The 12,197-nt window shown below is 41.7% G+C and overlaps 1 protein-coding gene and 1 long non-coding RNA gene across 2 annotated transcripts in view; both read left to right on the plus strand.

Annotated features, from left to right (window-relative positions):
• LOC133492985 (uncharacterized) overlaps positions 1–6,124 on the plus strand; it is a 41,777-nt gene extending 35,653 nt beyond the window's left edge. Inside the window, exons 4-5 of the long non-coding RNA XR_009792814.1 lie at positions 653–805; positions 5,241–6,124. This is a non-coding gene — a long non-coding RNA (uncharacterized LOC133492985). The remainder of the gene's footprint in view (positions 1–652; positions 806–5,240) is intronic.
• Positions 6,125–7,147: 1,023 nt separating this feature from the next.
• The window catches only part of vstm2a (V-set and transmembrane domain containing 2A), a 44,285-nt gene continuing 39,235 nt past the window's right edge, over positions 7,148–12,197 (plus strand). Inside the window, exons 1-2 of the mRNA XM_061805415.1 lie at positions 7,148–7,674; positions 8,523–8,689. Of these exons, the coding sequence (XP_061661399.1) occupies positions 7,596–7,674; positions 8,523–8,689 (246 nt within the window). The 5' untranslated portion in view covers positions 7,148–7,595. The remainder of the gene's footprint in view (positions 7,675–8,522; positions 8,690–12,197) is intronic.

Below are 12,197 nucleotides of genomic sequence, written 5' to 3' on the forward strand. Positions count from 1 at the left end.
ACACAAATTCAAAAATGATCAAGTTACCTCAAGGTGCAGGTATAGAACCACATGATAGATAACCAAGTGGACTCCACATGTGCAAGCATGAAAGTGACAGAAGCAAAGGCGAAAGTCCCCCAAAGGAAGAAACCTCAAACGGAGGCGAGCTGCAATCTGGGACAACCGTCCTCATCTGGATTGAGAATGAGAGATGGGCTGAATCCTTTTTTTTTTTTTCCTCTTGATGGTAGCACAACTATGAAAATAATCATAGCAGATGTCATGCTATGCCTTTGTTGGCTGCTCATTTGGGTACCTATGACAGAGGAAAGACAAGTTTGAGGAAAAGAGGCAAGTTGGGACATGATATACTACTTTTTCACAACTTTTGCTCTCTAACATGAAGATGAAAGCTAAAATTATCAACAGGTTATTTTATCCGTGAGCGTACCAGTGCATTTCCTGTGTCAGTAACAATATATTTTTAAACAGTTTTCATTTTGACTGAATGACACCAAGACAACACCTAAATATTCTTCAAGGCTTATGAGGTTTAAAAATAATTCACCTGCATTTTCAATCTGGATTTAATCTGCATTTTTTTTGGACGTGGACCACTTTGCTGCTTAATGACCGAAATATGTTTGTCCCCTAATTGCGTTTTACACAGGTTGCCGCAATCACCAGCGCACGGTGGAAGGAGCTCGGTTTCCGGGTCTGGTCTTTGATGGATGTGTCTCGTTTTTGGCTGCCAACTGCGTCTTGCTGCAGATACACCCGCAAACCCACCCCACCTCCTCCCCACCTGCCGGGGATCTGACTGGTGAGCAGCTGGGACACACAGAACACAAATCAACATGGTGAATATTCAAATAAAAATGGGAAGCCGACATGCCTTTGTCATTAAATACGCATGAATCTTGATGACGCCGGTCGGCACATTTAAACTGATCAATATTTGACATCTAACAGATGAAAATAAAATCATGTCACAATAAATGAAGACTCCAAATAGTCTGAAAAAATGTAATTTAATATATTTGCATGCAATAGTATTTGTTTTACTCAGAAGCATGCAAAAATCCTTCCAGTTCTAGTATGTCACTTTTGCTTTCAAGTAATTTTGTTCTGTTTTCTTGTCAAAATAAATATTTAGAGAGCACATAAACATTATAGTATATACTGGTGTACCACTATCTACAGTATATAGTACATTCAGTTCATCACAATTATGAAAAGATGCTTATACTGGAAATTATTTTACCTTTTCTCACATTTGCCAGGGTCATAGAATTAATGGGTTCTTACGCATTCAAAAGGTCAGACTTGACATATGCTTCGTTTGTCGGTCCATTTATGAGATAATTAGTGTGACAGATTAGAATTGTGTCGGAGTTCCATCTTCATGTTTCGGGGCCAAGCTTTTGCTCATATTCTGTCACCGTCATGCACTTTTGAGGTTATAAGTAATTCAACCGCTTTGCGCTGGCCCGATTCATATATTTTATATATATATACCCATATAACTGAAAATTCTGTTAATATTCAAGACTAGGCAATCACACCAACACGCGCTTTGTCCTCTTTGCTACGTATGATATAATTTGACACACTCACAGATCGAGGCTTGGAGCAGGAAGATGGCATAAACATAAATATCTTAACGAAATCCACTGTGGTGAGACTGGTAATTATCATTAAGAAAGAAACTGTGTTGAGATTGTCATGGTGCTTTCATTTACCTCATCACCTGGCTGGAAGTAACACGTTGCCATAATGTGTGCCTGTAACTTTTGCTGAAGAGGCTGTTTATCATCACGGGTTGTAATTATACCTGAGGCTCGACACATTTAAACGGATTTGCCGCGGAGCTGATAGCTTAAATATTTGATTAGATGTCTTCATTGATGTGTGACTGGCTTTGCATTTTAGCCTTGGAGAGGCTTAAAGATTCCTCTCACCACTGATTATGTTTGCTTCAATCACTCTTGATCAGATGAAGGACTTGCAGGGACAACATTCTACATTACGCCGAGGCACAAAAAATATGTCATTTGTCAAAGGTGACCAAAGCGAAGCGGGTTCCCAGTTTGCAAAATATTCCGTAATGATTTCAATTCACTTATGCAGAAACGTAGTAAAGACATTTAATGGGACGCTGATGTCCTGAAGGAAGAAATAGTCACACACAGCCGAGTCGGGTGAGACTCCAGAACGGTGATCTGTTTATGGAACCCCGGAGGACAATGAAGTACCTTAAGAAACTCCAACCAAGTGCAGGAAGCGCAACCACACTATTAAGAGATGTTGACATGGTGAGCCAAACTTCGAACCTTTCGACTGCGAGGCGATTTCTTTCGTTCCGTTCTAATTTTGGATTTTTTTTCTCCTTGTATGTAATGTCTCTAGAGAAATGGGCATTGTCGTAACCAGATCTACGAGCCTTAATTATTTTGCGACTGCTACGACTAGACTATATCTACACTCCTCCCGATTCTTCACATTTTATGGCGGTCTGTATGATCATACAGATGGACTACACATCAATTTGTGTGTATGTGTTGCATGAAACGGACACACCAGCGAACACAAGTACCGCGGCGTTCACTTTTTAGCCAGAAATTGTGTTTACGCAACATTTCATCGAAATTTGCGTCGGTCTCCGCGTGACGATATCACGACCATGAAACCTTGGGAGCAGCGATTAAAGGAGTTTGGCGGAAGCAATATTTAAGCAATATTATTGTGGTAATGACATTAATGAACGTTACCCAGCGCAAAGGCAATTAATTACTGCTTGCATCATCACCCTGGAAAAAGTGTTTAATTATTTTTTGTTGCACTCTGTTGCTCCCGGAGCGCATCACGGACTGTGCTCGAGCTGAAAAAATGGATGCTGGCAGGGAACCAGGTAAAGTGTGGTTTCACCGCCTAATGGCCATTGTACTGGCAGACCAGATGGTCTCGGTCGTGCACTGAGTTGAACTGAGATCGACTGCATGAGGAGTGACTGAGCGTCACTCTTATTTGTCTCTCTGGTGAATGATCAAAGTGTTGACGTAGTTCAACATCGCAAGCATTATACAAGATTAAGATTGCCTCTAGTGCCCTTTAATGTGAGCAACGATTCGGCTGTATTTTACCCAGCAATCTTAATATTCTCGACATACTGTGAATACTGTATTACGGCCGTCGATGGTGCGATGGTGTTTACTCATTTAGCCATAAAATGGTTTCAGGAATTTTTGTCAAAAATAACTTTTAACTTAAAAGAGCATTAAAACCCCATTTTAATACCATTTTGCCCAAATTTAAACTTAAAACATACAGCTTATACATGTGTTCACAGTCAATATGGTGATATTTCTCATGTGTCTTAAATAGCCTGTCTTTGAAATGTTCTAAAATATTTTGTGTTTTTTCTCATGCAAATGAGTCACTACTTACTCCGCCCCTCCAACTGCTGGGCCAATAATACGCGGTGTGGCTTTTGTTACGATTATGACTGTCTCACCATTATTCATGCACAAAATCATTCATAGCCTGGCCAGTAGGGTCACTCGTTGTTAATTTTGTGGGTCTGTGTGTATTTCCTTTTATGCCCACCCCCCACCATCCTTGATATACAATTCAACTGTCATCCCAGGATTTGAAAATAAAAAAAAAAAAAAGAGTGACCGACTCGGCGGTGAGATTTGCATTCGTTGAGATCCATTTCGCAATCCCGCCTCCACCAGTTGATGCTCTGCGAGGGGTCCTTCTGACTTCAAAAGAGAACCCCCATGCACTACATTCACGCAGATTTTCCTGAAAGGGATGTGCTGCCTGCAACAGTTGGAAAAAGGCTAATTTGTCCATTCAATTATGATATAATAAAGGCATTATCGACCATTTTTTTTTCTTCTTTCTGTGTATACGATGAAATTGAGGGAATAATCGGTCAACAAAATTGTAAGAAGAGACTCGGACTTTGTCATATGTTTTGTAGATGTATTTCTGGCATTTTTAGGACACAGACCTTCTTTGTTTGAAAGAGTTTTTAATGACGTCCAGGGGCGGACTGGCCTGGGGTCTTTCCAGCGGACTGTGTCGAATTTACGAGAAGCTGTCCGAATCGGCCCACCGAGACGCTTATTTACGGGTACCCCCCCCCCCCCCCCCACTAAAGTAAGCCGGTGATTGCATGTGACAACCGTCAAAATAAGAAAATATATCGGCAACGGTATGGAATGGCACATCCTGAACCTCCCTAGTATGTCATTTTAATGAGGTATTAAAACAAAAACAGGACCTCTGTGTGGTAAACATGAATGGTGGCCACAGGTGTCAAACTCAAGGCCTAGGGGCCAGAATCAGCCCACCACATGACTTTGTGTGGCCCATGGAGTCAAATCTAGAGTGTCAATTTTCATGATTCTTGCAAAATCTGTACCAAAATTTCATAATGTCATTATCATAAATGCTGAAGTTTAGATATTACAAGAATTTTTGTGTTCCCAGCTGAAAAACACATTGCCCTTGATTTCTGATTCCAAAACTAGTTCATGAATTGATGGTGTAAATATGATGACAAAATATTTTTATTGTTTCACAGTCACAACGCCCCTCTGAGGGAAGCCGGAACTACAATGTGGCCCGTGAGAAAAATGAGTTTGACACCCCTTCTATACATGAACTTTTGATCATTGAACTTGTTCAGGTACAACACTGAGTATCATCCATGTCTGTAGTCAACGAGGGATTTAGTTTCTTCTGAATTTGGCAAAGCAATTGACATCTGTTTTGGAATTATTGCTTGTGTTTTACAGAACAAATAAACCAGTTCGGATAAGGTGAAGTCTGGTTTCAGAGGTGGATTGTGTAGCGGATACTTGAAGTCTAGCTAGTTTTTTTAAGGACAGGGCTGATTTGGTCAAGGGTACAGAATATGAGGATAGTTGAGACTGCAAGCAGTAGAGTTATGAATATATTCTTGATTATTTTGAGGCATTTGGATGAAGGAGCCACACACCAGTCACTTACAGTATACGCGTAGTCGAGTCTCAAGGTGATGTACGATGATGAGGCTTTCAGGAGCGGCAAAGATGATGGATTGTTATCACCGTCAATGGTGACATGAACAGCTGACCCAATTATTAACTGCTCTATGTTTGTGATATGGTGACAACAGAAATTGTCTATGGATTAAACCCCTATTATTCAATTTATATGATACAGGAAACATATAGTCATCATCCATCCATCCATTTTCTTTGCAGGCTTATCCTCACGAGGCTCACGGGGAGTGCTTGAGCCTATCCCAGCTGTCAACGGACAGGAGTGCGGGGTACGCCCTGAACTGGTTGCCAGCCAATCGCAGGGCGCATGGAGACAAACACCCACACTCACAATCAAACCGAGGGCCAATTTAGAGTGTCGAACCTGGGTCCTCAGTGCCGTGAGGCCAACGCTTTACCAGCTGAGTCACCGTGCCGCCCACGTAGTCATCATTCAGTGAAAATCCAATATTTACCTGTTGTTGATAATGTACATTTTACCACACTTTCCAGAGCCGCTTTAAGAGAAAAGCCAGTTGTTATCACTTTGTTAATGAAACATCGGTATTTTCCATAATGCGTGTGCTCATTCGGGTCACGGGTGAGCTGCAGCCTGTCCCAGATGACTTTGTGTTTTTGAAATGTGGGAGGAAGTTCAAGAGTAGCCACACGAAGTCCACGCAAGCAAAGTGAGAACGTGCAGTACAGATTCCACACCGGAAGGGTGGAGCAGGGATTCAGACCCTGAACTCGAGAACTGTGAGGCAAATGTCAATCGCCAGCTAGACAGAGAGAATAAAAACTGATGGATAGATTTAAGTTTAAGTTAGTAACCTAGATCAGCATGTGGGAGGGCCACTCCTGTATCAATTTGCATAATAATAAAACACTCTTGACACTTTTGGTAACTTCCGGCTTTGTGAGTCTGCTGCTAGTGTGTTGTTTTTTTTATTAGATTTTCACATTCTTCTCCTTCTAACTTAAATGGTTGTTAAATAATCGTACACTTTCAAGCAATTGCTACTTTAAAGCTGAAATACTGTACTGAAATATTGAAAGTGAAATTCTGTAAATACATTCTTCTGAATAAAACAGTCCACATAAGAGTAGAAGGGTTTTTTTTTTTTAATCATCTGGTCAATTTTGAATGGTTAAAATAAATACCAAGTGAATACAATTAGGCTTAAAAATGGAAAATTATCAAAACATAATCTCATCTCACCCCCACCAACCAAAAAAATTGTTGAGTCTTTGCAGCATTAAAATATAGAGACAAAAAACAAGAGATATTTCTCTTTACAAGGACTTTAACACATATGTCACACCATCATATTCAGCAAATATCAACATATTTAAACAAACTATAGCGTATAACATCACTCAGCATTCTTTCTGCTCTGTTGGAACGGCAACTGCAGTTTAGTAGGGGACCTTCTCTGTCTCTTCGACTCTTGTCTTAACGACATCACATCTTTTGCAGTAGATCTCAGTACTGCCTGGCGTGCTGTGGCACAAACGCACACCTCTAATTTCCAACTTGTAAAGGATCGCTTAAAAACATGCACATTGATGAGGGAATCGAGATATTGCAGGGATTCACTTGTATACTTGACAATTTGAATATCATTAATGTTAACATTCTACATTATTTCCGCTTGTGAAAAGCTTTCAAAGACAAAATAGCATGCACCGTCTGTGTGTCTTCTACTTCATCTTACTAGGCGGTGTTGTTAATAAAAGAGAAAATGGGATTTATCCAGATGGATGCCCCCAGATTGTACTCAGAATACATTTCCACAAACCCAAGGAGTGGCACAATGTGTGCATAATGCAAAAGGACTGCATGTTCTCAGTCTGCCCATGAGACTAATAATATTCCGGCGGGATCCTTTCTATACTAATGACTTCTGACTTGCTGCACTTGCCCTGCCGGTCCCCCCACCCACCCACCTTCAATTTTACGCCACGAGACTGGCTTTCCACAGCTCAAGTACCCTGCAAGCTTGACCACGCCCACGTTATGTTAAATAATATCGAATGTAACTATACACATTATTTGGAACTATACTGAGTTGGGGCGAGTGTCAATTTACAAACTGTAAAGATTTTTGCGCATGGTGTATTTCTCATCATAAATAAACAGGCTGCCGTGCGCATTTGGATGAAACTATGAAGATGTGTTATGTTTAAATGAAATAGTCCGAGGATGCGAAGCTGAGAATATTGACGGCAAAAAAAAAAAAAAAAAAAGTGAAGTGCGAATGCCACACAGTGATTCACCAGCAGACTGACTGACGTCTCTCCGGTGTTGCACAGCAAGTCCCGCAGCCCGCTGCTTATTTTGCACAGGCGAGCCGAGCCGAGCAGACGACAGTCGCCGCCGCAACAGACGCACGGGGGAAAAAAAGGAAAGAAGGGCAGAGAGAAGTTTAGCAACGACTGGCGCTCGTTCTGCGGCATGTTCAACCTGCGGCAGCCTCCGTTTCAAAACACCGACCCGGCGACTGTGTGATTTTTCTGCGTGCTGGCTCGTTTTCTTTCGCCTCTTTTTCTTGCCCTTAACAGCTCAACAGTGCAATGATGTGGACCTCTCATGATACCGCTGGATTTATTGTCTTGGCTGGGTTTTGTGTGCATTTTGGATTCTCCTTTGAAGGTAAGACTTCCAAGGCTGCAGGGTGTGAGAAACTGTTAAAAAAGTGCGCAGTTTTTTACCCCCCCCCCCCTTTTCCCGGCGAAAGCAACGAGGCACTTGAGAAAAAAAAGCACTACATTTTGTGAGTGAGAAGGGTTATAAAAACGTCCCGGAAAAGGGGACAGCACCCTCGCAACCAGAGACGCATGCAAAATACATAAATATATAGATTCATAAATAATAATAATAATAACTGCAACTCGTGATTGCTTGGTATGTTTGAGCCCATCGTGTCAGAAACGGTCTCACAACATAATGTGTTCTAGTGCGTAGGAAAACTGTGAGGTCATCAAACAAATTTCAAACAAAACGGTTCGGGAACATAGATCGCTGCTAAATGTCACTGTCCGTGGTTCTGAAAAGCAGCTGCCCTTCATGCGTTGGAGTCCACTTCCTCGACGCTGCTCGTGGGTTTTATAAATGCATAACAACGAACTTATAGACGACCATGGGGAAACAGATACATTTCTTTTAATTTCCTCAAAAGTCATACTTGTCCCTTTCACTGTCGGAAATTCACGCTGCGCAATACTTGCTTGGCAACGATGTGCAAAACAATGAAAAGCTTTTGATTTCTGTGCATTCACTGAACAATGTAGTTGTTTTGATGAGGAGACAGGCGGGGCAGAGACTGTTACAAAAAAAAAAAAAAAACTGTCTCAGTAGTTAATTCCTGCTTATTTCTGTGTGTGCAGACATCACCGAATTATGCTCACAATGCTCTCTCTCATTCCCCCGCTCTCCCTCTTTCCTTCTCTCATTATCTCCGCAACTCCCGCCCCCGTGGGTCTCCCTTCCGTCTTCTGCAGGTCGCTTCACCGATCTACCCTCCAACATGACGGTTAAAGAGGGACAAAACATAGAGATGGCGTGCGCTTTCCAGAGCGGAACCACATCCGTTTATTTGGAGATCCAATGGTGGTTCGTGAAAGCGCCGGAACCCGCTGAGGCTGTGGAGGATGCGGATGCTGAAGAGGTAAAAAGGGCAGCCTTTTAAGTGATGCGCTGCTTTGTGTTTTTAAGGCGTGCATTCATTTGAACACTAAGCACATGTCAGTAATGTTCAGCACCGACGTGAGGGAAAACAAAACGCCACGTTCAGTTGTGATGAATGCGATCCAAAAGTTTGTAGTCAGACTTGAAGACAACCTCAAGTGACACTGGCATATTAATATAATGAGAAAAATCACATATGGACCGATCAATATCTCCACATTGGATGTTCAACAGTATTACAGCTCGGTAATGAGTTTGGTTAAATGAACCAAGGAAGAATAGCGGGACATCATTAATCATGAACTAATCTGGGGATTAAAATTTCAACATTCTGCTCATTTGGGATATTACTTCCAAGATGAATCCAAGAATAAGACCAGCACTTCGCGCGAACACTCAAAACGCACAATCTCTCACGTTTGCCTCATTAAACTGCATTTTTAAAATCGGCGTCTTACGCTTCGCTGCGACTGCAGGGTATGACGGCTTGATCTTGAGCCAACGAGCCACCGCTCAGCAGATGAACGTTTAAAATATGTTTACTGCATTCGGGACGGGCGGGAACGGCGTCTTACGCGTAGTATGACATGTAGCTAGCTAAATGTGTCAAGACTGACAATGAGGTTGGCTTATTGTGACAAACGTCAAGCTGAGCTCTTTCAATCACTGTGACTACAGGCAGTGATATACAGTGTTTGCGTGTGTGTGCGCGCGACAGTGCCGTGAGGCTTTAATTATGGTTCCATTGTTGCACAGCTCTTATAACATCATTGGCCAGGCTTTGATGTGGATTTGATCCCTCATGACTCTTGGGCGTTAGGCTTAAAAGGGCCTACTGATGCAGACATTAGACTGTTGCCCACATGTATTACTTGGAAGGCTGTTTGCCCACTAGGGGAAGGGGGGAGAGTGGAAATTAGAGAAACTATGACACGGCAGGATGAAAACAGAAGCATGTGAAGTAAGTGCGCAAGGGTGACATTTTGAGCGAAATGGCAGCAATTAGTGACGGGAAAAAATGTTGGCTGGTAGCGGGATGTGTGGGTGGATGCGTTTACCTTCAACATGCAAGGACGTATATTTGGAAGTCAACAAATGTTGCTCACAATCTGCTTCCCGGGTTACTTTATTTCACTCTGCGTACAAAGCTTACAGAGTTAGCGCCGTCATTTGCCTTCACGGACGGCTGCCTTCATTCTTCACAGCACGTATTTAGCAAGGTGCGGAACTTTGGGGTGCATACTCAATAACCATTTTAGCATTGAGCTGTTGCTGAATATTTGAAAGCTGCTCTTGAGTACTCCAAATCCCCCTATTAATCTCAGCCAAAATTCTGGCCACCATAGGTACCTCTGTCCAGTCTAATGAAGTCCAGTACATGAATTTTGTGACATTACATACCACTTTTTTTTTCCAGACTGAGCATTCACTCTTGAGTACTCACTGAAATCAGGTACTGCTATCGAATGATAGAATTATCTGTAATTATGAGCAATGACTTTTTTTTCCCCCTTTCTTCTTGATGCACGAGCTGATTCATTTATGCGTCAAACTGCCACAGTGTAGCGCCGACTAGTGGCAAGGAGGGATTATTCAGATTCTCAATCGCTGGTACCGGCAGCCTCCATGAGTACCCGGTATCTTGAAATAAGGCTACCATCGTCACGATACTGATACAAGGTATTGGTGCTCACCCTTCCCCACAAGAAATGCATAAAACATTAACTACACAAATATAATTATGCCCACTTTTAGCGGGGGAAACAGTTGTGTGTGCTGTTCTGCACCACTGCGGACAACAAACACAAAACAAACATTTGTGTATAATTAATACATCTCTTGGCAGCAAGAATCTAAAAATGAACATTATTATTGATTTTTTTTCCACTCTACTTTTTAGTGTGTACAAAATCTGTGCTTGTTTAAGAAACCAGTCAGTGAGATGTCCTGCTCAGACGAAGCAATTGTGAACTACCTCTGAGCGTGAAAATGAGATTTTCACATTAAACTCTGCAAACTGTAATATTAATGAGCAAAAATCGAATCACTGCACCTACACGAGCTTACTTAGCATGCATCAACTCTGTTGTGATGCATTTTCAAAAGGGTGGAAAGTCTTGTCGCAGTGTAATTCAAACATGTTGTTGTGCCCCCTGGTATGCTTTTGTTTCTCTCTTATTTTTTTTTTTTTTTGTCCAAATATGCTCATTTTCTTCATCATGTTGGCACAACTGTCAAGTGTCCCCAAATTATGTCTTTGTTACGTAATGACTACTGCTCCACATCAGCCTGTAAGTATGCGATACAAGACAAAGTGGATACATGCCCTTATTATATTTAAATGTTCAATAATTCACTCCCGATCACCACCATTGAGAGGTGTTGGAGTGTGTCCGTTTTTTGCAGCAATCAATGGGCCTGACCCTTGGCCAAGAGTTTGAAACCTCTTTTTTTTTCTTAGACAGGAGCAGCACTAATTACAGTCTCTGCCGATTTACATAACAGATTTGCTTTTTTCGTTTTGAGAAGCCCACGATTTGATAGTTTGCTTTGTGTTGCGAGCCAAAATTTGAATATGTACTTCATACAACCGCCACTTGAGTTAAGTGTAATTTCAGTCATTGATTGAACAGTACAAGTAGTCCAAGAAAAATACAAATTACAAACACAGAAATAAACTGGGAAGGTAGACAGTTCCATTTGTGCCATGATACTTAAGAGAGAAAATAAATAGATTTATATAATATTAATATAATGTTTTAAAATGGGAAATGTTTAATGTGACTTTAGCAAATTATTGAGGATTAACGATCACTATGAAGTGCTGCTACACACGAAAGCATATTCAATAATACTGAATAATATTATTGAGTGGTTGAGAATTCACAATGCCAGTGATACCCTTGCACCCATTAGCTATGCGACCTTCATTAGTTCGACAAACTATAATGAAGCCGACAACTATGGTATCCATCCATCCATTCCCATCTATTTCCCAAGCCACTTATCCTCACAAGGGTCACGGGAGTGTCCAGCACAGTCCCAGTTGTCATCTGGTAGGATCAGGGGTACACCCTGAACTGGTTGCCAGCCAATCGCAGGGCACACGGAGACAGACAACAGCTGCACTCACAATCACACCTAGGGGCAATTTAGCGTGTCCAATTAATGCGTGTTTTTGGGATGTGGGAGGAAACCGGAGTGCCTGCAGAAACCCACACAGACACCGGAAGAACATGCAAACTCTACACGGGCGAGGTCGGGATTTGAACCCCAGTCCTCAGAAGCGTGAGGCCAATGCTCTCCAGCTGCGCCCTATGATATAAAATGTAAATATATATTACACATGGATGGTTTGTTGTATACGTACCTTTCTTCCACACTAGAAATTATTTTAAAAAAAAATAAAATAACCGTCTTTAGACTTCTTACTTTGCACTGGTCTTATTTCTGCCAGTTAGTTAAAGCTTACCAAATGTACAGTGTAT

Source organism: Syngnathoides biaculeatus, chromosome 19 (assembly GCF_019802595.1).
Source record: "Syngnathoides biaculeatus isolate LvHL_M chromosome 19, ASM1980259v1, whole genome shotgun sequence".
Classification (NCBI taxonomy): Eukaryota; Metazoa; Chordata; class Actinopteri; order Syngnathiformes; family Syngnathidae; genus Syngnathoides; species Syngnathoides biaculeatus.